General features: G+C 42.0%; 1 protein-coding gene across 6 annotated transcripts in view; it reads right to left on the minus strand.

The window, feature by feature from the left end:
* brsk1 (BR serine/threonine kinase 1) overlaps positions 1-25,750 on the minus strand; it is a 174,176-nt gene that overhangs the window by 29,257 nt on the left and 119,169 nt on the right. For all 6 annotated transcript variants that reach the window (XM_004916306.4, XM_004916305.4, XM_004916304.4 and 3 more), the window contains 3 exons: positions 24,089-24,157; positions 20,948-21,094; positions 19,845-19,876 (listed from right to left, as the gene is read on the minus strand). In XM_004916306.4, the coding sequence (XP_004916363.1) occupies positions 19,845-19,876; positions 20,948-21,094; positions 24,089-24,157 (248 nt within the window). The remainder of the gene's footprint in view (positions 1-19,844; positions 19,877-20,947; positions 21,095-24,088; positions 24,158-25,750) is intronic.

A 25,750-nucleotide genomic window follows, 5' to 3' on the forward strand; every position in this document is an offset into this window, starting at 1 on the left:
TAGGGCTGGGCTGATGTTCTTCTGGTTTGGAAAGTTCTTTGAGGTTTCTAATATATTTCATAACCAGAGTAACATCAGACCAGCCCTCTTTCTTTCTCCTACCAAAAGTATCATGTACGGAGCAACATAAGTGCTCCCGTGAGTTTTTATAAAACTCTTTCTTTCTCCTGACAGCTTTCTTGACTGGATCACGGTCAGAAACTGACCAGCAGGTGGTGCTGTTGTAACAAGGTTCATTCATATTAGCTGTACATATTTCCCTTAATTTCTTGGAATTTTTTAAAAAAATAATGATTGTAAAGTGCAAAAGTGCTTAGAATGCTTAGTGCTTAGAATCAATTTTACATTCAGATATTTTAAAGGTTTACTTATCCTTTACACCTTTTTACCATCCATGCTCAACTGTGTTCTGTTGTTGGTTATATAGATGGTAGCTGCATAATCTGTGCTCTATAAATTGTCTGGAACAGTACTGAGTATAATGAGGAAAGGAATCCCATCCCAAAAGCTAAAGTCCTTATTTCCCAAACATCTGTGTTACCAAATTACTCAGTTTTCATATTTTATCTTGTGATTTCCACTCTTTTTCCAGTATTTGCTTATGACAAATGGCGTTACAATTGAGCTAATTCTATATTGCATTTATACAGATAAGCAGCACTCGCAGTGCCCGACTGGCAGAGGCCTGTGGTGAAGGATGAAACAAAGCGTGGGGAGACATAGATTGGTTGAAGCAAGTAGAAAGGAAATAAAAGGCAGCTCATGGTCCGGAAAGCAGAAAAGGGAGCTCTTATTTTCCTGCTTCATGTTTTATTCTATTTGCAATCAGCATCACATAGCAAGGTTTTCTGTTTCAAGCCTGTTGGAGTGATTCTTAGCTACATTGGCAGTTTCTTCTCTGTGGCCATTGAAGTCACAGTATAAAGCTGAATGGAAGATATCTGGCAAGGCAGACACGTGTCAGCCCCCAGGAAGGGGGACCTAGCAGCTTCAAGTTAATGAGTTCCAATCAGTGATTAGCTATGTTCAACCAGATGATGGTAGAACAATACAAGGAAAAATCTGATTGGTTGCTATTAAGGTTGCCACCTTCCCTCTTTGGCAACTCCAGGCAGGGGGCAAGTTGGTGGCATCGCAGTAGGTGGGACAGATGTACTGACCACTTTGTGTGTTGGGCCGGTGACTTTTAGAAGCGGGGTTATGATGTGGCAATTGGATGTCATTCTAACTAATTTAGAAAACCAGGCGGGCAATTTTGACCTGAATAGCCTTCCCAAAACTGGGCTGTCTGGGTCAAAACCGTCCGGTAGCAACTATGACTTACTGCAAGATGAAGAGTTGCCCAGTGTTACTAAATAAGCCCATCTAGTGACTCTTCACTGAGAATAGTATCTCAATGTTGCAGAACCTCTACATGAGTGCTGTTCCTGTGATTTCTGGTACAAACACCCATGGAACTGGAAGCACCATTTGAGAAGTGAAGAATGGAGTGCAGGTGAGTCCCTTCTTGCACACCATCACCCCCCCCCCCCTGCCATCTCCTGCTAGGCAGCTGCTTGTGTATCACTGCTTCCCTCCAGGACCTGTTCTATACTAGGGCAGACCTGGTCCCTCAGCATCTGAAAGGTCTCATGTTAGGGAAGAAATTCCCTAAAAAGTTTAGTTAAGTTTATACCTTAGGGGTGTCCACCACGCAGCCCTCAAGCTGTTCTTCATCCATAGGTCAACAACAGATGGAAGACCGCAGGTTGGATATCCTTGGTTTATGTTTTTGTGCTGTCTTAAATATTATTGAAGTCTGATGGGCAATTAGGGGTGCCAAGCCAAGCTGGTCACCCCCCACCTTCCCACACACACATTTGTGAACAAGCATACACCTGTTGACTACAGGGGAAATTACTGACAAGCAGGAGGTGGAGGGATATGTGCCCTGCACCCCCTACCGTTGTCCCCAATGCATGTGCCCCTTCTGCCTACCCCTAGATCTGGCCTTTTCAGTTAGGGTGGGATTTGGAGTAAAAATTTATTTGCTGACCTAGATATTCTCAGTACAATATCAAGAGAACTGATTCTACCATAGCTTCATATATTTATAACCTTGTAAGACCTCAAGCAGAGGTAGCCTTTACCAAACGTTGGACCACAAAGGGAGGAAACAACCCAATAACTATATACATATATGAGAGCCATCTCAGTGACAGTTCAGGACTGCACCAACTGGATAAAGGTAATTTAATCAGTTCCTTTGCATTGACTTGTAAAATTGCCCACTGGAAAATCAGAGCTGCCCTGTGTAATCATTATAATATACCCCCTGTCATATGTGTATTTTATATGTCTCGGCAGGATCCGCTGATACCTATGGAAGCGAGAATTCTACTGCACGTAAAATATCACTGTAATGGGTATGTTTTTCCAATAAATCACTGGTAGACTGGCTGCCCTATGTTTAGAAGCAAGCCTCATTTTATCTCCCATCTGTACATGCCTCACTTCATTTGCTTGCAAATAAATCAGCCCACATACTGAGGTGGGGAATGAATTCATATCTCTCCACTTCAGGGCAGGTTTTAGTGCAGGGCAGAGAAGATGATTGATAGATATTCTTATTATTTAGTTTCTCAATATGGGGCGCCCAATCTTTCTTCACTGGCCAGATCCCTTTGTCCTTAAATGTGGCCTTCGCATTAAGTGATTTATGAATATGTTCCATGATCTTCTGCATGCAATGTCCCCCATTACAGCTTGAGGGTACGCTTTATTTTGTGTGCAGGGCAGTCTTTTTTTTTTTTTTTTTTGCATATTTGTAGTGATAAAAAATCAATATAAGGTGGCAATTTGCCTCTGATTCAGAATCCCATTCCCCTAATCTAATTAATCATATACATGGGCATAACTACAGGGGAGGAGGCCCTGTACCTGCTAAAGGGGGGGCTGTAGGAAGGGCCTTCAGTTCTATGCTTCTCAGTGTATACTTGTAAAGGGATAGGGAAATCATGGGGTGCATGTTTTGGTGGGGTCAAATGAGACCCTACTCCTATAGCTGAAGCTTAGGGAAGCATTATTAACTCTTTAATACCAGGAACATACATACTGAACCCAAGTGCTGCAGATTCAATTAGGTACTGATTATTTATATAAGCTACATACTGTACAGGTATCGGAGCCCTTATCTGGAAACCCATTATTCGGAAAGTTCCGAATTACAGAAAGGTCATCTCCCATAGACTTCATTTTAATCAAATAATTTACATTTTTAGATATGATTTCCTTTTTCTCTGTAATAATAAAACAGTACCTGTACTTGATCCCAACTAAGATATAATTACCCCTTATTGGGGGCAGAACAGCCCTATTGGGTTTATTTAATGGTTAAATGATTCCCTTTTCTCTGTAATAATAAAACAGTACCTGTACTTGATCCCAACTAAGATATAATTACCCCTTATTGGGGGCAGAACAGCCCTATTGGGTTTATTTAATGGTTAAATGATTCCCTTTTCTCTGTAATAATAAAACAGTACCTGTACTTGATCCCAACTAAGATATAATTACCCCTTATTGGGGGCAGAACAGCCCTATTGGGTTTATTTAATGGTTAAATGGTTCCCTTTTCTCTGTAATAATAAAACAGTACCTGTACTTGATCCCAACTAAGATATAATTACCCCTTATTGGGGGCAGAACAGCCCTATTGGGTTTATTTAATGGTTAAATGGTTCCCTTTTCTCTGTAATAATAAAACAGTACCTGTACTTGATCCCAACTAAGATATAATTACCCCTTATTGGCGGCAGAACAGCCCTATTGGGTTTATTTAATGGTTAAATGATTCCCTTTTCTCTGTAATAATAAAACAGTACCTGTACTTGATCCCAACTAAGATATAATTCCCCCTTATTGGAGCCAAAACAATCTTATTGGGTTTAATTACTGTTTAAATAATTTTTTTCGGTAGACTTCAGGTAGGAGATCCGAATTACAGAAAGACCCCTTATCTGGAAAACCCCAGGTCCCGAGCATTCTGGATAACAGGTCCCATACCTGTATTGTTCTTAAGCACGCATCTAAAGCAGGGCAAGCTAAATGAGATGATCTTTGCCAAAGGTCAGTTGGCCAAGTTCAGCCAATCCAAGTTTGATGCCTTATAGGAGGGACCCGTACAGACCACATCAGGACCACACCAATAAACACACTGTATTCCTTGTCCTAAGGGAGATTCAATATTGAATCAATATCTCCCCATCAGATATCAGACAGGGGGGCTTTGGTTTGGCCTCACACACACAAGATGCTGACAGTTTTAGGAGTTGGCCAAGTCAGCAGCCAGTATTGTGATTTATTATGGATCGATCACATTTGTAATGAATATTGCACAGGAATTTGATCAATAAAAAGGTTTGATCAATGTATACTGAGCATGACCCTTAGCTTATGATCATTTAGGGGTCTGAGGATCCAGTTCTAATACTGACAGATTTCCCTATCGATTCAATTAAACCTATAGGATAATTTGTTCAATTCAACCAAAATTCAGATCTAACTCTATGCCATATTGTTGCCCTTTAAACGGGCACTGCTCATAATATTATTTCTTTCAATGTTGAGAAACACCCAGGGATCCAAAAGACCAGTGAGCAGTGATGGACTGTGGGTGGCCTTCCTTTTGGGCACCACTTAACCATAACTTTTTAAAAAGTAAAAATAAATTCAAACTACTCTGCAATATACATCAATTAAAAAAATAAAAATATGCAGCATTTTATATTTTATATTTTAATGTAATAATATGGTTTGGAACAGTTCCCTAAGCCCCGCCCCCTGTTCCCCTGCTGATCTGACTACTTTATGACTCAAATAAACTGTAACAGTAGTCACCTGTCCTTAGCCTGGATCCACTCATTCCCACAATTCCTTGTGATGTCAATAAGGAAAGGAACATCACAGCGCAATGCATTGTGGGTTATGTAGTTCCTGCATGCTGTCTGTAAGCTGGGAAGAAGTTGTTACAATGCGTAACATCAATGTTTTAGTCCCTACTCCCCTGCCAGGATTTCAAATGTTGCAGAAAGAGACAGAGAAAGAACTGTTTTGCAACTGGATTTCAGAAAATAAAAATGGTATTTATACTTTTTGCAGGTATAGATTACAGTGATAGGTATATTAGTGGCTTCTGTGTTGTGTGGGGCTCTATAGCAAATTGTGGTTCGAAAGCTGGAGTTCACTTTTAATCAAAGAAAATATATGAATAATAAAGCCAAATAAAGTGGGTGAATTTCCTTGTTTAATGTTATTTCCAGATGAAATCTGCAAGTAATTTTGAATTACTTTGTGTTTTGCTGCTGTCTGTGTGGGTACCCAACTGAGCATGTGTATTGTGCCTTTCCTGTACTGTTAATTGTTTTCTTTTTAAATTTAGTTTGTAGTTGAATTAGCAAAGTACACAAATGCATCAAAATTGTTCGGCGGAGGGTGTAATTGAAAAGGCAAGACATAGGGAACATCAAAATGTTTCCAAAACCCAAGTCATTCAGTCGCTCAGATACAAGTGGATGCGAGGGAGAAAGTGTACTGGGCACAGATGGTTTGCAGAACAATGTGTAGTTCAGCGCCCGTTTAGATCAATGCTCTGGGTAATGATGGGCTTTCTGCTAAGTCAAGGGATTAAAAAGAGAAGGACCAGACCATCAAGCACAATTAATGGCACGTTCGTTAACTTTTGCATGTACAGGTATGGGATCCCTTATCCGGAAACCCATTATCCAGAAAGCTCCGAATTATAGAAAGCCTGTCTCCCATAGACTCCATTTTAATCAAGTAATTTAGAATTTTAAAACTGATTTCCTTTTTCCCTGTAATAATAAAACAGTACCTGTACTTGATCCCAACTAAGATATAATTACCCCTTATTGGGGCAGAACAGTCCTATTGGGTTTATTTCATGGTTAAATAATTCCCTTTTCTCTGTAATAATAAAACAGTACCTGTACTTGATCCCAACTAAGATATAATTACCCCTTATTGGGGCAGAACAGTCCTATTGGGTTTATTTCATGGTTAAATGATTCCCTTTTCTCTGTAATAATAAAACAGTACCTGTACTTGATCCCAACTAAGATATAATTACCCCTTATTGGGGGCAGAACAGCCCTATTGGGTTTATTTAATGGTTAAATAATTCCCTTTTCTCTGTAATAATAAAACAGTACCTGTACTTGATCCCAACTAAGATATAATTACCCCTTATTGGGGGCAGAACAGCCCTATTGGGTTTATTTAATGGTTAAATGATTCCCTTTTCTCTGTAATAATAAAACAGTACCTGTACTTGATCCCAACTAAGATATAATTACCCCTTATTGGGGGCAGAACAGTCCTATTGGGTTTATTTAATGGTTAAATGATTCCCTTTTCTCTGTAATAATAAAACAGTACCTTGTACTTGATCCCAACTAAGATATAATTACCCCTTATTGGGGGCAGAACAGCCCTATTGGGTTTATTTAATGGTTAAATGATTCCCTTCTCTCTGTAATAATAAAACAGTACCTGTACTTGATCCCAACTAAGATATAATTACCCCTTATTGGGGGCAGAACAGCCCTATTGGGTTTATTTAATGGTTAAATGATTCCCTTCTCTCTGTAATAATAAAACAGTACCTGTACTTGATCCCAACTAAGATATAATTACCCCTTATTGGGGGCAGAACAGCCCTATTGGGTTTATTAAATGGTTAAATGATTCCCTTTTCTCTGTAATAATAAAACAGTACCTGTACTTGATCCCAACTAAGATATAATTACCCCTTATTGGGGGCAGAACAGCCCTATTGGGTTTATTTCATGGTTAAATGATTCCCTTTTCTCTGTAATAATAAAACAGTACCTTGTAATTGATCCCAACTAAGATATAAATAATCCTCATTGGATGCAAAACAATCCTATTGGGTTTAATTAATGTTTTATTGATTTTTTATTAGACTTAAGATATGGAGATCCAAATTACGGAAAGACCCCGTATCCAGAATACCCTTGGTCCCGAACATTCTGGATAACGGGTCTTATACCTGTATATTCCTGCCCCGCAGCCAGTCAATTCATGGCAATGACAGCCAACTGCTGGTAGCCCTTTAAAGCGAAGTATTGTTCCACTAATGTCGACTGACCAATCAGAGCAGCTTCCCAGTCATAAACTCAAGTGTCAGCGATTACTGACCAATAATTACATGGCTTGATTGTGAGGCCCATAAATATCCCTCGGCCAGAGTGCATCGTTCCCTAATAATTACGCGCCTCGGAGTGCATGATTGTAGCTATAACTTGCACAGAAACAGACGAGGTCGTTATTGGAAAAGAATAAAACGAGGTGGTGAGAATGATCTATTTATCTGAGCTCCATAAGGCAGTCATTAAATCACAGCATAAAACTGAAATTCGATACAAGTACTTAAAGGGCACTGTCACAAAAAGAGGAAAAAAAATCCCTTGATGAGAGAGTGTGGCCCTAAATCAAGGAAACTACTATGGGGCTATAGCACTCGGCGTAACTTTACTTGCAGCCATACAATGACACAGCTTTTTGGAACTTTACTTTCAGCCATTCATATGGCTTTTTTTGCTTCAGAGTTCTTTTCAGCCAGCCTTGATCTTACAACTCCGCGGGGAATTCCTTCTGGAAAAATGTAAAGTTAAATTGACGTAAAACTTAGAACTGTTTCCCATGCAGAAGGTTATTATTGCAGAATTCTAAATCCATTTGGCACTGCGGGATCAGTCAGTATCACAAGGGGGTCAGTCAATATCACAGGGGTATCAGTCAGTAGCACAGGGGGATCATTCAGCGGCATAGGAGTACCAGTCAATATCACAGGGGTATCAGTCAATATCACAGGAGTATCAGTCAGTATCACAGGGTATCAGTCAGTATCACAAGGGAATCAGTCAATATCACAGGGGTATCAGTCAGTAGCACAGGGGGATCATTCAGCGGCATAGGAGTACCAGTCAATATCACAGGGGTATCAGTCAATATCACAGGGTATCAGTCAGTATCACAGGGTATCAGTCAGTATCACAGGGTATCAGTCAGTATCACAGGAGTATCAGTCAGTATCACAGGGTATCAGTCAGTATCACAAGGGAATCAGTCAATATCACAGGGGTATCAGTCAGTAGCACAGGGGGATCATTCAGCGGCATAGGAGTACCAGTCAATATCACAGGGGTATCAGACAATATCACAGGGGTATCAGTCAATATCACAGGGTACAGTCAATATCACAGGAGTATCAGTCAGTATCACAGGGTATCAGTCAGTATCACAGGGTATCAGTCAGTATCACAGGAGTATCAGTCAGTAGCACAGGGTATCAGTCAGTATCACAAGGGGATCAGTCAGTATCACAGGAGTATCAGTCAGTAGCACAGGGTATCAGTCAGTATCACAGGGTACAGTCAATATCACAGGAGTATCAGTCAGTATTACAGGAGTATCAGTCAGTAGCACAGGGTATCAGTCAGTATCACAAGGGGATCAGTCAATATCACAGGGGTATCAGTCAGTAGCACAGGGTATCAGTCAGTATCACAAGGGGATCAGTCAATATCACAGGAGTATCAGTCAGTATTACAGGGTATCAGTCAGTATCACAAGGGGATCAGTCAATATCACAGGGTACAGTCAATATCACAGGAGTATCAGTCAGTATCACAGGAGTATCAGTCAGTATTACAGGGTATCAGTCAGTATCAGAGGGTATCAGTCAGTATCACAGGAGTATCAGTCAGTATCACAGGAGTATCAGTCAGTATCACAGGGAGAATCATTCAGTGGCACAAGGGGAATCAGTCACTGATCATTGGCGCTGATCATTGTTATCTGACTGTACCAATATCACCCAGGCTCTCATTTTTGCTATGGGTTAATAAAAGAGGTAAATGCTGCCAATGTTCCTGCGTAACCCCCAAAACCAGAGGTTTGGGCAGATGTTCTAGATCTAGAAGGTGGCTCATCTAAACAATAATAAAAGCTGAAAGAAAAATGCTTTTTCACCTTTTTTTTTAGGGAAAAAAAACCCATACATATATCCTAGGTTTCCATGCATAAATAAAAATGCTTTATTATCTTGGCCGATTCCCTTTTTCCGGCTCCTGCTTTAGGAGTTGTGAAGCCTTTGTTGGAGTGTGACACCTGTTCAAGTGCGACACCAGAGACAAATGGAATTGCCATTGTAGCCGAGGGAGCCCCGTCGTGCCACGGAGCACTAATGCCTCTCGAGGAGGATATAATAACTTAAATTGGAAGATTTCAGGACACGAATGAAAAGGCAAACACCACTGAATATTTATAATGCGCCTATTATTATTGAGGCTTAATTGCGTGCCATTAAATGACTATGCTACAGCGCCCTGGGTTAAGATGACCAGAGTCTAGTATTGTTCATTCTTTATTCTGTGCCTGTGTTATTGTTCCTATAAGGACACTCATGCACTTTGTAGCCAGCGGCAAATGGCTTCATTGCTTTCCCTACTATATTCCAACAGCACGTAACAGTCCAATTAGGAGGGAAAGTGTTAGTTGGACAGAAGTGATTACTGGGCCCAGCAGATCCTTTCCCTTTTGTTGCAAGTGAATGGCAGTATCAATATCAGGCAGCTGTAAAATATGACTGAATGGGGCTTAATCACATTGTCATTCTGAGGCTGAATAAAATGGAATTGGCCCTATGGAACATGCCAGTTGGACTGGAGTTAGTGAGCGGAAAACTAAGCTAGGACCAAAGCTCAAACACAGCTTGGCTAAACCCCAGGGGAGGTGGGCAGAGTTTGGCTCTACTTCCCAAGACTATGGTCCAATACAACCTCATTGTAAGGCATACAACAATGTCCAGAGCAGCTCCATCAGTGCTCCGCCTTGATATACAGTGACGCTCCAAATTCCGAATCAAAATTTGTTAAAGAGCCCCACACAACAAAGAAACCCCTAATATACCTATCCCTGTAATCTGTTCCTTCAAAAAGTATGAATAAATACCATTTTATATGCTGAAATCCAACTGTAATACAGTTCTTCTCTTTCTGCATCATTTAAAAAATCCTGGCAGGGGAGGAGGGACTAAAACATTAATGTTACAAATGGTAACAACTTCTCCACAGCTTCCAGACAGCATGCAGGAACTACATAACCCACAATGCATTGCTCTGTGATGTTCCTTTCCTTATTGACATCACGTGTGCAGGGAATTGTGGGATTGGGAGGATGCAGGCTGAAGGCAGGCTGAGGACAGGCGACTACTGTTACATTTTATTTACTGTAAGTCACAAAGTAGTCAGCCTGATCAGCAGGGGAACAGGGGGCGGGGCTTAGGGAACTGTTCCAAACCATATTATTACATTACAAATCATGAAACTGTTGCATATTTTTAAAAATGACGTATATTGCAAAGTTGCTTGAAATTATGTTTACTTATGTCTCAAGTTATGTTTGGGTGGAGTTCCCCTTTAAGGACTGGGATCTGACACACTAGCCTGTGTGTCGCTGACCTAAGGGACAGATTATATTAAATGGTTAAGTCTGTGGTCTCATGACATGTCATCTGTAGGTCCCCAGTTGTGTAGCCCCCTTTCTGGTATCCATAGTTACAGACAGCACTACAGGCCCTACAAATAAACATTCAGATACTACTGACATCTCTTCTGAAGTACAGTCATTTTGGGAATGAACGAATGCATGAGGAACGCCGCAAATGATGCCAGATGGGCTTCTGTGCAATTGTGTCTGATTCATGCAGAAATGTGCATGCAGTTGCATTCATTGTAGCAAACTGGACACAATTACAGTAGGCGCAGGGCACACCGCCAGATATGGAATTACGGCGCCCAGAGGCCCCCCTCAGGATCACGCGCATCTATTAAGCACTGGGGACAGGACGCGTAGCACCTATGTTAGTAAATTTAAAATTTTTGTACTTTGTGCAACTTTTTATCTCATGGTGGCCAAATGTCCTCTCAGCCACAACCTAAAAACCAGCCCATGTCATAACAGGGAAGCAAAAAGCCTTGCTGATGACATTTTTGCACTATCCGATGCCACTGTTTAGACAAAAACTGTGTTTGGCACAATGGGAGTCATATAAGGTTGCCACCTTTTATTACTGGTCTTAAGTTGGGGGGGCGGGCAGTGACATCACTTGGGGCGGGGAAATGGGTGGGGCAGAAGCTGGCCTCTATATAAAAGGGAGTGATCTGCCAAAGAGAGAGTCAGGGAAGGGAGGGATTATGGGTAGGGCTGCCACCCTTGCAAATTTACTGGCAGCAATATTGCTGGTAAATTTGTAATATCAGCACCGGCCCTAGCTGGTGATTTGTTGGCTAGGCCGGTCAAATACCAGCTGCGTGGTAATCCTAGAGATATAGGTGGAGAATAATGAACATTTAAGGAAGCTTAACAACCCTAAAAAGAACCTTTATGTTACACTTACTTACACACTATTACTATTGCTATTACTACACTTACTTACACACTATTACTTTTGCTATTACTACACTTACTTACACACTATTACTATTGCTAATACTACACTTACTTACACACACACTATTACTATTACTACATTTATAAATTACATTTACTACTATTACTACTATTACTACTACTATTACTACTATTACTACTATTACTACACTTACACACAAACTATTACTATTGCTATTACTACACTTACACACTATTACTATTGCTATTACTACACTTACTTACACACTATTACTATTGCTATTACTACACTTACTTACACACTATTACTATTGTTATTACTACACTTACTTACACACTATTACTATTGCTATTACTACACTTACACACTATTACTATTGCTATTACTACACTTACTTAAACACTATTACTATTGCTATTAGTACACTTACACACCATTACTATTGCTATTACTACACTTACACACTATTACTATTGCTATTACTACACTTACTTACACACTATTACTATTGCTATTACTACACTTACTTACACACTATTACTATTGCTATTACTACACTTACTTACACACTATTACTATTGCTATTACTACACTTACTTTCACACTATTACTATTGCTATTACTACACTTACTTACACACTATTACTATTGCTATTACTACACTTACTTACACACTATTACTATTGTTATTACTACACTTACTTACACACTATTACTATTGCTATTACTACACTTACTTACACACTATTACTATTGTTATTACTACACTTACTTACACACTATTACTATTGCTATTACTACACTTACTTACACACTATTACTATTGCTATTACTACACTTACTTACACACTATTACTATTGTTATTACTACACTTACTTACACACTATTACTATTGCTATTACTACACTTACTTACAAACTATTACTATTGCTATTACTACACTTACTTACACACTATTACTATTGCTATTACTACACTTACTTACACACTATTACTATTGTTATTACTACACTTACTTACACACTATTACTATTGCTATTACTACACTTACTTACACACTATTACTATTGCTATTACTACACTTACACACTATTACTATTGCTATTACTACACTTACTTACACACTATTACTATTGTTATTACTACACTTACTTACACACTATTACTATTGCTATTACTACACTTACTTACAAACTATTACTATTGCTATTACTACACTTACTTACACACTATTACTATTGCTATTACTACACTTACTTACACACTATTACTATTGTTATTACTACACTTACTTACACACTATTACTATTGCTATTACTACACTTACTTACACTCTATTACTATTGCTATTACTACACTTACTTACACACTATTACTATTGCTATTACTACACTTACTTACACACTATTACTATTGTTATTACTACACTTACTTACACACTATTACTATTGCTATTACTACACTTACTTACACACTATTGCTATTACTACACTTACTTACACACTATTACTATTGCTATTACTACACTTACTTACACACTATTACTATTGCTATTACTACACTTACTTACACACTATTACTATTGCTATTACTACACTTACTTACACACTATTACTATTGCTATTACTACACTTACTTACACACTATTACTATTGCTATTACTACACTTACTTACACACTATTACTATTGCTATTACTACACTTACTTACACACTATTACTATTGCTATTACTACACTTACTTACACACTATTACTATTGCTATTACTACACTTACTTTCACACTATTACTATTGCTATTACTACACTTACTTACACACTATTACTATTGCTATTACTACACTTACACACTATTACTATTGCTATTACTACACTTACTTACACACTATTACTATTGCTATTACTACACTTACTTACACACTATTACTATTGTTATTACTACACTTACTTACACACTATTACTATTGTTATTACTACACTTACTTACACACTATTACTATTGCTATTACTACACTTACTTACACACTATTACTATTGCTATTACTACACTTACTTACACACTATTACTATTGTTATTACTACACTTACTTACACACTATTACTATTGCTATTACTACACTTACTTACACACTATTACTATTGTTATTACTACACTTACTTACACACTATTACTATTGCTATTACTACACTTACTTACACACTATTACTATTGTTATTACTACACTTACTTACACACTATTACTATTGCTATTACTACACTTACTTACACACTATTACTATTGCTATTACTACACTTACTTACACACTATTACTATTGCTATTACTACACTTACTTACACACTATTACTATTGTTATTACTACACTTACTTACACACTATTACTATTGCTATTACTACACTTACTTACACACTATTACTATTGCTATTACTACACTTACTTACACACTATTACTATTACTGCACTTACACACTATTACTTCCTCCTTTACTTCCATACTCCCTACTTGTATTATGGTGGATCCTCTCCTGTTACAGATGTAATTGCAGTTCCCTTCTCAGAGATGGGACATGAGGGTGCACACTGGACTGTGATTAAAAACAGGCCCTGGCATTGCAAGTATCCAGAGGCCCAAACAGCCCCCCAGCCCTCTAGATAGTGACTCTTTATGGCAGCCCCTCTGGCATTTGCCAGAATCCACAGATTGCCAGTCCGGGCCTGGCTGCTAGCCTCCCCAAACAAAATGTCACCCTCGCATGATTGGAGAACTGTGGAAGGCATTACAAGCTATGCCCTATGATTACCTCAAGAAAAAAAAAAAGAAGTGTAAGGAGATAATGATTATGGAAAAGAGAAGATCTGAAAATCCTCTTATTGCCTTTGCCAAGGATTTAGCATTATTGATGCTGATAATTAAATTAAAACGAATTTCTATATTCCGTGCTAATACTCATCTCATCGGCTCAGTATAATGATTATTTATGTTCTTACGCACTTTTCACAGTTTGAAGGAGCTGAAAATGAGAAGCGGCAGAATGAAGACATTTTATCGGATCACAGACAGCGGAGGAAGCTGCACATCCGCTACACTCAGTCTCTCCGGCTAGGTTTCAGGATAGGATAATACTTATGGTTTGAGGCTATCACTCTGTACAGGGCATTAAGCAAGCATGGAGGTATTCCTGTGCCCACTTTGCTTGCTCTATGTTATGACTGCTACAGTAGCTTTTATCATCAGATAAAGGCCACAATGCTTAGACTATGTCCCTTGGCCATTTGTACTTACACCCTGTAAGGTATTTATCAGACTGATTGGAGGCCAGTGGGACACAACCAGGACTGTTTATAGGAAAAAGGCAACAGAGGTTGAGGCAAGAGATGAAAGACTCTATATATATTGAGTAGATAATGGTACTTTAGAGGGTCAATATGCACCTATACATACACCTGTACTTGTATTACACATTCACCAGTACTTACACCTGTACTTGTATTACACATTCACCAGTACTTACACCTGTACTTGTATTACACATACACCAGTACTTACACCTGTACTTGTATTACACATACACCAGTACTTACACCTGTACTTGTATTACACATTCACCAGTACTTACACCTGTACTTGTATTACACATACACCAGTACTTACACCTGTACTTGTATTACACATACACCAGTACTTACACCTGTACTTGTATTACACATACACCAGTACTTACACCTGTACTTGTATTACACATACACCAGTACTTACACCTGTACTTGTATTACACATACACCAGTACTTACACCTGTACTTGTATTACACATTCACCAGTACTTACACCTGTACTTGTATTACACATACACCAGTACTTACACCTGTACTTGTATTACACATACACCAGTACTTACACCTGTACTTGTATTACACATTCACCAGTACTTACACCTGTACTTGTATTACACATTCACCAGTACTTACACCTGTACTTGTATTACACATACACCAGTACTTACACCTGTACTTGTATTACACATACACCAGTACTTACACCTGTACTTGTATTACATGTGTTCTGCCTATTCTTTTAATTAAAAACGATCCATGTTTTGCTGTTGTAAGGCACCAAATTGTGCTGTTTTTCTCTAATCTGTTCGTATAGAGAAAAGGGGCTCTGTATAGCTTAGCCTTTGTTAGAATTTGGGATAAGGAGCAGCTCATTATACAAAGGGCTTTCCTGTGGGCTGGAAATGTGTTTAACTACTTACTGGTAATGAAATAGTGATACAAATTATGTTCAGCATAAGCTCTATACATTAAGCTAATAAGGGGAATAGCCTGCCCCTTTAACAGATACTAGGAAAACCCTCTAATAAAAAGTGGTTCATATCCATATATGCCTTGGCATTTACATTAGCTAACTTGGAAAACATATATTAATGAGTTTTGGTCTGGGGCCACATGCCGGCCATTGCCAGTCAGTCAAATTTAGCAATGTGCAGCATATGTGAGACTGTAGGGTCATTAAGGAGGGCAAATACAGTATTTTATGTTTATTTTTGCACTTTGCACACTGCATTCTGTTTTCCAGATTCTGTTTTGGAGTGCAGAGACCTGTGAGTATCCCCTTAATTATATCAGTGCCAGCGTAAGGCAGCCCTCTATCCAAAGGGGCAGACAGGGGTAGGTATGTAGGCATCCCCCCTCCCTTCCCCTAACTTGAACATAATTCAGACACTCCAGTTAGGGAGCAGCAGGAGGCGCAGCTGGCAGTGGGTCCTGTCCTTACCCGCTAAGGCAAGTGGTATGGAAAGGGCATGGCTGCACCTACTGACTGCTCTTGGCATACTCTTGTACCCCATAGCTCCTAGGGAATAATACATTACCCCTAGTGTCTTAGTCAACCCTTTTTCTGAGGCCTTTCATGGAAAGCTACTATGCATTCTGCAGCCTTCCTCATAGTGTTTATAGGCAGAAATACTCTCATCAGTTCCCAGGCTTAAAAATAACCACCCTGCAATGACTGCAAATCCTTTTGCCAAATGAATGGTGCACCATATGCACAGCTCCATATTTATATACTGTAAGCAGGAATCATCTACCATATGTGACATGGAGCTTACAGGTAAGTAACAAGTCATAATGGGTTTCTTATGTCATTTTGCTTTGCATGTTTCTGGGCTAAAATCAGCAACATGGCAGCTTTTTCTTATAATGCAAATATGCAGATAATATACAGAATACACGCTAGATACACTAAAGCTATTGGGGGCATGTTTCCCCTTTAGGAGCTCTGAGATGGTTAAACGTGCAGCTGTTTGTATGGCCACATACAGAGTGATCTGAAGGTCCCTTGAGCCCCCTGAGCGAGCCAAGGCCACACTATTGCCTGTCAGACAGCCTGGGGGGATTCCTGGAACCAGTACACTAATTAAGCATTTGCTTTCTCATTGCTTGCTATCTGAGATGTTCCCTTTTAATTGTTTTATTCCTGGTCAAACACTGCTGCTAATTCCATAGTGGAACTCTTGCAGAAGTAAAGTGTATGAGTTAACTAACAGACGGATTTTTTCATTATTTAAGCCCAGTTTAATCTCATTACTGCTAGAGGGGGATAGGCTTCCCTAGGGAATAGGCTGGCAGCTTTCTGACCGGGGGCAAATGAATCTCACTGACCCAAATATGAGACCATTATTAGTCCTCACCCTTCCACAACACAGAGGAAGGAACAGACATTGCAGATCGTGACATTGGGATACAGGCAGAGAAATAACCCATGGAACACCCTATGTGTATGTAAAGAAGAATATATATGGAGAGAAAGGGAATATATAAGGAATATTATACCCCCTTATTGTAATATATAAGGGGGGAGTTCCATGAACAAAAAAAGGCACAAGGACAAGGCCTAACATATCGTACATGTGGGCAGAAAAATGTGCAGTCACTGAAGAGATGATAAAGGTTTCAGTAGGACACATCTCTCCGAAATGGCCCCAGAAAATGTACCATGTATATATCCAGTATAACATACCAGTAAATGAATTAGAGGGCAGCTTGTTTTTGCTCACAGGAACCCGACTAGGCAAAGAAGCGCAGATTCTATCTGGCTGAGGTGTGAAGTAAGAGGAGTTGTGTGTGGGCGAGGAATAGGATGAAAGGAGAGTTTGTGTAACCCATAATGAGTCAATGAGAGATATTCCGAGAGCGCAGGATACACTCGCAGAAAACATATTTAATTCAGCATCCTCATTTCTATTTAAAAAACAGAGTTTAGCAGAATTTTCTTCTGACTCATAACAAGACTTCTCTGGGGATTGTGGCTACTAGAACACAATCAGACAAGGCTAAGGAATAAGCTGAGGATGCTAAAAAACGGAACCAATGGATGTACATATAAAATAGTCCCCTACTCGTTTGTGCATGAGCGGGGGCTTTTATACCTGCTGATTTGATGTCAATGTGGTTTGGTGACGTTACTGACGTGCCAAGGACTGGTGCATTCCCCCTAGATCTGACCTACGTCAGAGTCCTCATATATTGTGAATTTGTTCCTTAAAGGGCTTATTGTGCCTACTAGACTGTGCCAGTTTGTGGTCTACCTTCCTGCTCGTCACTCTGCCCATAGTAGGTGCTCCTGTTACTATTGTTCCTGATCTTGATCTGATCCTGGTATTGCCCCCCACCTACAAATCACAGTAATGAAACCGCAATTGGTCTGACCCATGCTGTGGCGTTTCAACCAGCTGCTAGAAGCACCCTAGTGCCGGCGCTCAGTCTAACCAACATTCTGAAGTTGCCCAGCCCCTGGAAATTATAAAAAGCAGTTATTTGTGCACATAAAGGAGAATAAAGGTGACTGATTGCCAGCGCACTGTTTGCCTTTAAAAATAACTGTTAGGAGAAATAAGGTGTTAGTACCGCACTATTGGCACGTGAGCTTACATATTTTCGTACTAACACCTCATTTTTTTGGAACAATTATTTTTTAAGGCAAACTGTGTTCTTACAATGATTCTCCTTGTTATTGAACCCTGGCCTGTCTGACTCCGGACTAGGGAAACACCTGTCCGTTTTGACAGCCCGGTTTTTGCAAGGGCTCTCCGGGTCAAAACTGCTTGCCCAATTTTCCTAACTCGGAAAACTGGGCAGGACTCCGTAACGTCATGCCCTTTCCCCCGAAAGGTGGCAACCCTACCCAATTTGCCTTGCTGGTAAGCCTGCTTGCCTGTATATTAACCTCTGTGGCTGTGCTCTTTTATACCAGTGCCTTCAGTTACCCCTGGCAATGGTAATGGCAATGGTAATGGTACCTGCATTTCTGCTTTGTGTTTCTGCAATAAAGATTCTTTTTGCTTGCCAAACACCTATCTACCTGCTTGTTTCCCAGCTCAACCTTCTAGATCTCTACAATAAGTTGCCCAGACACCACTATTCTGGCCACTGGTTGTGACAGTTGGAACTGTACATGCCCAGATATTATATGCCCCTTTGGTTTTGCTCCAGTACTCTTCCACCTCCTTTGCTGACCCCCTCCCCTAGTATCACCACACATATACACAGTGCATTGATCAACCTTTATGATCTGCATCCTTTATGATCTGCACTGAACCAGTGCATACAGATTGCGGGCAATGGCGCACAGGGGTGGCCAAGAGTGAGCATTAGGCTTAGCGGTATGGGAGTAGGACTGAAGGGACAGTGGCAGAAGATGGCTTTTCTTCTACAGCAGCATTTTGTTTACAGCTAATTTTGTTTTTGCTTCAGTTGCTCCTTAACTACACACTGTACAAATGAAGGGAAAAGCCAGGGCTTTACATTTCACTGAGATCGGCGGCACATTATTATGGCAGTGTCAGAATTTACGAGTGCCCTGGATTTTTTTTCTTTGATTAAATACTTTGCTGTAGGCTGCGGCACCACCAGCCAGTACAACACATTACATTTTATATGCTGTTTTTGTCTGTCAAACTCTCTCGTTCCCTGTTTGTACACCAACGTATATATATCCAAGGTCAATAGAACAACCTCTCTGGGGACCTTCTTGTACAGGTATTTGCACAGACCAACAAGCCATATATTAGAACACATACAAAAAAAACATCTTCAGTAGCAGCGAAGGTTACTTCTACTTCAGTTCAGATTAGAACAGCGGCACATTAGGCCTCGGGATAATGGAGAAGAACCCAATTAAATGTGAAGCAAGCCAAATGCCTTTTGCTATCTTGGTAGTAGACGGAAATTACTCAGGTACAGATTGTTGCTTAGGTTTCCTACATTCTATATAAAAGTGAGCTGGAAACATTCTATGGTCAAGTGACCTTCCATGGTAGTATGAAAAGAATGCAAATATTACTTACAAATACCAGGAATGCTTCTGGATCTGTTCTAGCTGCAAGGCCAAGAAAAGAAAGTTTCAGTAACACACACACATGGTAGTTCTAATAAAGGGGGCAGAAGAAAAACACAAGAGAATGAGAAGGTACATTTAGACTGAAGATGGACACTTTATAGAGAGCAGAGGAGTTTGGCCCAATTCCTATAACTACACTAACAGTCCAGTAGTTAATGGACATTTTGATCTGCCAATATGATCAATCACCATTGGAACCCCAGATGCTCACACAGGCATTCCCTTTCCATTGTTGATTCTTAGCATGGAGGGTTTACTTTAATCAATATTTGGTTGATAGGGATCTGCAAAGCCATTAAATATCAAACATCATCTGCAATGCTCACATTGCCTTGAGCTGAGGATCTATTAAAGTGGTTGTTCCCCTTAACTTTAGAATGATGTAGAGAGTGCTATTCTGAGGCAATTTGCAATTGGTCTTCATTTTTTATTATTTGCATTTTTTTTAATTGTTAATTGTTTTCATTCAGCAGCTCTCCAGTTTGGAATTTCAGCAGCTATCTGGTTGCTAGGCTCCAATTTAACCTAGCAACCAGACAGTGGTTTGAAAGAGACAAGGCAATATGAACAGAAGAGGGAATAAATAGTAACAATAACAATAACATTGTAGCCTCACAGAGCAACGGCTTTTTGGCTGCTGGGGTCAGTGACCCTCATTTAAAAGCTGCAAAGAGTCAAAGATGAAGGCAAATAATTCAAAAACTATAAAAAATAAAAAAAAAATGACTACCAATTGTTGCTAAGAACAGGCTATTCCAAAACATACTAAAAGTGACCCTGAAGGTGAAGCACCCCTTTAAGATGGCCAAGAATAGAAGTCATACTATGTGATAAGAACAAAATGGTGAGCAAAATGTTGTCCCTATGTTGCCTCTTTCTAGACTGTTACGGTCCTTTGCGTCCAAAATTAGAAAGTCCCAGCACTTTTTAAAAAGTTCTGCCTTGGACCTATTTTAGCCAAGAGCCTGGAGATGAAGACCCTGAACACAATTACTAGAACTAGTAGAGTAGGAGACGGGCACATGGTTATAAAACCAGATTAGTACTTACACTGAGGCGCTTCTCTGGTTCCACCTCAATCATCCCTCTGAGCAGGTTCTGACATTCTGGAGGAATAAAATGAGGCATGTGGAATACCCCACGTTTCACCTTCTCCAGAAGCTGACGTAGGTTATCGTCATCAAAGGGCAATGCTCCCTGAAATAGACAGAATGGAGTTCTATATAATACAGGCACAATAGTGTGTAATGGTCCTGTATAAATATTCACATAATACTGGGTTCTTATATAGGTAATGGGCAAGTGTAAGGGACTGCCAACACATTCATCAATGAGTAAAATGTCCCTCCATCTCTGTCAGTGTCCTCTCCTGTCCTGCACTCAATCAGCCAATGCAGCGGTCTGGGCTGTCTGAATATTCTACCCTGCACCAAGGCATGATTGGAGCTTTCATGTGTCAGTCTATGGATTGGAGGGCTATGGTTTGATAGCTGGACTGGTCTGATTAAAGGGCACATTAGAGAAGATATTGACAGGCAAGAAGAAACTGTGTACGTCATCTCTCGGAGCAGTTTAATGGGAACATCTTTAAAGATATAGAATTGTAAAGCTTACTATTAATAACCTGGCCAATAAAATATTCACCTGGAGGTCACTCAGAGTGAAAGGGCTCTCAGAGCAGGGCACAGGGCAGTAAGGCTGCCTGCCTGTGTTAGGAACTCCCAGAGGGGCTGAGGGTGCTGCCTGCCTGTGTTAGGAACTCCCAGAGGGGCTGGGGGTGCTGCCTGCCTGTGTTAGGAACTCCCAGAGGGGCTGGGGGGTGCTGCCTGTGTTAGGAACTCCCAGAGGGGCTGGGGGTGCTGCCTGCCTGTGTTAGGAACTCCCAGAGGGGCTGAGGGTGCTGCCTGCCTGTGTTAGGAACTCCCAGAGGGGCTGAGGGTGCTGCCTGCCTGTGTTAGGAACTCCCAGAGGGGCTGAGGGTGCTGCCTGCCTGTGTTAGGAACTCCCAGAGGGGCTGGGGTGCTGCCTGTCTGTGTTAGGAACTCCCAGAGGGGCTGGGGGTGTTGCCTGTCTGTGTGAGGAACTCCCAGAGGGGCTGGGGGTGCTGCCTGTCTGTGTGAGGAACTCCCAGAGGGGCTGGGGTGCTGCCTGCCTGTGTTAGGAACTCCCAGAGGGGCTGGGGTGCTGCCTGCCTGTGTTAGGAACTCCCAGAGGGGCTGGGGTGCTGCCTGCCTGTGTTAGGAACTCCCAGAGGGGCTGGGGTGCTGCCTGCCTGTGTTAGGAACTCCCAGAGGGGCTGGGGTGCTGCCTGCCTGTGTTAGGAACTCCCAGAGGGGCTGGGGTGCTGCCTGCCTGTGTTAGGAACTCCCAGAGGGGCTGGGGTGCTGCCTGCCTGTGTTAGGAACTCCCAGAGGGGCTGAGGGTGCTGCCTGCCTGTATTAGGAACTCCCAGAGGGACTGAGGGTGCTGCCTGCCTGTGTTAGGAACTCCCAGAGGGGCTGGGGGTGCTGCCTGTGTTAGGAACTCCCAGAGGGGCTGGGGGTGCTGCCTGCCTGTGTTAGGAACTCCCAGAGGGGCTGGGGGTGCTGCCTGTGTTAGGAACTCTCAGAGGGGCTGGGGGTGCTGCCTGTGTTAGGAACTCCCAGAGGGGCTGGGGTGCTGCCTGCCTGTGTTAGGAACTCCCAGAGGGGCTGGGGGTGCTGCCTGCCTGTGTTAGGAACTCCCAGAGGGGCTGAGGGTGCTGCCTGCCTGTGTTAGGAACTCCCAGAGGGGCTGGGGGTGCTGCCTGTGTTAGGAACTCCCAGAGGGGCTGGGGGTGCTGCCTGCCTGTGTTAGGAACTCCCAGAGGGGCTGGGGGTGCTTCCTGCCTGTGTTAGGAACTCCCAGAGGGGCTGGGGGTGCTGCCTGCCTGTGTTAGGAACTCACAGAGGGGCTGGGGGTGCTGCCTGCCTGTGTTAGGAACTCCCAGAGGGGCTGGGGGTGCTGCCTGCCTGTGTTAGGAACTCCCAGAGGGGCTGAGGTTGCTGCCTGCCTGTGTTAGGAACTCCCAGAGGGGCTGGGGGTGCTGCCTGCCTGTGTTAGGAACTCCCAGAGGGGCTGGGGGTGCTGCCTGCCTGTGTTAGGAACTCCCAGAGGGGCTGGGGGTGCTGCCTGCCTGTGTTAGGAACTCCCAGAGGGGCTGAGGTTGCTTCCTGCCTGTGTTAGGAACTCCCAGAGGGGCTGGGGGTGCTGCCTGCCTTTGTTAGGAACTCCCAGAGGGGCTGGGGGTGCTGCCTGCCTGTGTTAGGAACTCCCAGAGGGGCTGGGGTGCTGCCTGCCTGTGTTAGGAACTCCCAGAGGGGCTGAGGTTGCTTCCTGCCTGTGTTAGGAACTCCCAGAGGGGCTGAGGTTGCTTCCTGCCTGTGTTAGGAACTCCCAGAGGGGCTGGGGGTGCTGCCTGCCTGTGTTAGGAACTCCCAGAGGGGCTGGGGTGCTGCCTGCCTGTGTTAGGAACTCCCAGAGGGGCTGAGGTTGCTTCCTGCCTGTGTTAGGAACTCCCAGAGGGGCTGGGGGTGCTGCCTGTGTTAGGAACTCCCAGAGGGGCTGGGGGTGCTGCCTGCCTGTGTTAGGAACTCCCAGAGGGGCTGGGGGTGCTGCCTGCCACTGCAAGGAGCAGAGGGAGTCATGACCAAGTGCATGATTGCTGAGAAAAGAACATTCCAGAAGCAGGTGAGCTGGTATCCCAGGAGGGGAGAGACAGCAGGGCTGAGTGAGGAGCCCGAGTGTTGAGGAGTGTGAGAGTCACTATGGATGTGTACAAGTCACTGGGGATGGTGAGAAGCCCAGGAAAGATCCAGAGTGTGGAAGTTACCCTGGATGGTGAGAGTCCCAGAGTGGGGACAAATCTTAAATACATTTTGTTGAAACTGCTGATGAACTTTGTTCCTGTTATATTTATATTGGGAAGAGTTTGCCCCAAATAAACCTGTGTTTTTTTGCCAGAAGATGTGGTGTCCCTGTCCTTATGCTCCTGATCTTCTGCTACCTGCCTACCATAGCTAATTCCCCCAAAATTACATGTACTGACAGTCAGCATGTCACAATATATATTGTATATACCATTCCTCACAGTAGTAAAAAGGTTATTCTTCACAAAAACAATAGCAATGACAAAACATCCCCTACAGCCCTCTGTTACTGGGTAATACGTACCACAAGAAGCGCAAATAGGATGACTCCACAGCTCCATACATCGGCTCGGCGCCCGTCGTACTTCTCCCCCTTACAGAAAGATAAAACACACGTTCAGTACATGGTTCTCCCAATAGATATTTATAATTATAACTAGTAACTGATATTGTACTAAAACTTCCAGTCTCCTTAAATGGCAAAAGGTAGCAGAGTGATTACAGTTCAGCATCATATGAATGGAAGCAAAACGGATATTCTCTTAAGCTAAATCAATACAGTCAAAACACACCTACATATGCTTTTGCCTTTAATTACCATTAATAATAAGTGATAATAATAAGAGGCAATTTGCAACGGCAAATGCAAGGTTTTTAAATTATTTAGCTTTTTGTTCAGCAGTTATGTGGTTGCTAAGGTCCAGATTACCATAGTAACTAAGCAGTGGCATGAGTAAGACATTGGAATATGAATAGGAGAGGCCTGAATAGAAATATAATTAATAAAATATAACAATAAAATTGTAGCTTCACAGAGCAATAGTTCCGGGGTCAGTGACCCCCCCATTTAAAAAGTAGAAAGAGTTGGAAGAAGAAGAAAATAATTTGATAACTAAAAAAAAACTATGCAACATGCCAACTCCTGGTATAGCCCCTATGCTACTCCTGGTATAGCCCCTATGCTACTCCTGGTATAGCCCCTATGCTACTCCTGGTATAGCCCCTATGCTACTCCTGGTATAGCCCCTATGCTACTCCTGGTATATCCCCTATGCTACTCCTGGTATAGCCCCTATGCTACTCCTGGTATATCCCCTATGCTACTCCTGGTATAGCCCCTATGCTACTCCTGGTATAGCCCCTATGCTACTCCTGGTATAGCCCCTATGCTACTCCTGGTATATCCCCTATGCTACTCCTGGTATATCCCCTATGCTACTCCTGGTATAGCCCCTATGCTACTCCTGGTATAGCCCCTATGCTACTCCTGGTATAGCCCCTATGCTACTCCTGGTATATCCCCTATGCTACTCCTGGTATATCCCCTATGCTACTCCTGGTATATCCCCTATGCTACTCCTGGTATATCCCCCTGGTATCCCCTATGCTACTCCTGGTATAGCCCCTATGCTACTCCTGGTATATCCCCTATGCTAATCCTGGTATAGCCCATATGCTACTCCTGGTATAGCCCCTATGCTACTCCTGGTATAGCCCCTATGCTACTCCTGGTATATCCCCTATGCTACTCCTGATATAGCCCATATGCTACTCCTGGTATAGCCCATATGCTACTCCTGGTATAGCCCCTATGCTACTCCTGGTATAGCCCCTATGCTACTCCTGGTATATCCCCTATGCTACTCCTGGTATATCCCCTATGCTAATCCTGGTATAGCCCATATGCTACTCCTGGTATAGCCCCTATGCTACTCCTGGTATAGCCCCTATGCTACTCCTGGTATAGCCCCTATGCTACTCCTGGTATAGCCCCTATGCTACTCCTGGTATATCCCCTATGCTACTCCTGGTATTGCCCCTATGCTACTCCTGGTATTGCCCCTATGCTACTCCTGGTATTGCCCCTATGCTACTCCTGGTATATCCCCTATGCTACTCCTGGTATATTCCTTATGCTACTCCTGGTATAGCCCCTATGCTACTCCTGGTATAGCCCCTATGCTAC

This window comes from Xenopus tropicalis, chromosome 7 (assembly GCF_000004195.4).
Source record: "Xenopus tropicalis strain Nigerian chromosome 7, UCB_Xtro_10.0, whole genome shotgun sequence".
Lineage (NCBI taxonomy): Eukaryota > Metazoa > Chordata > Amphibia > Anura > Pipidae > Xenopus > Xenopus tropicalis.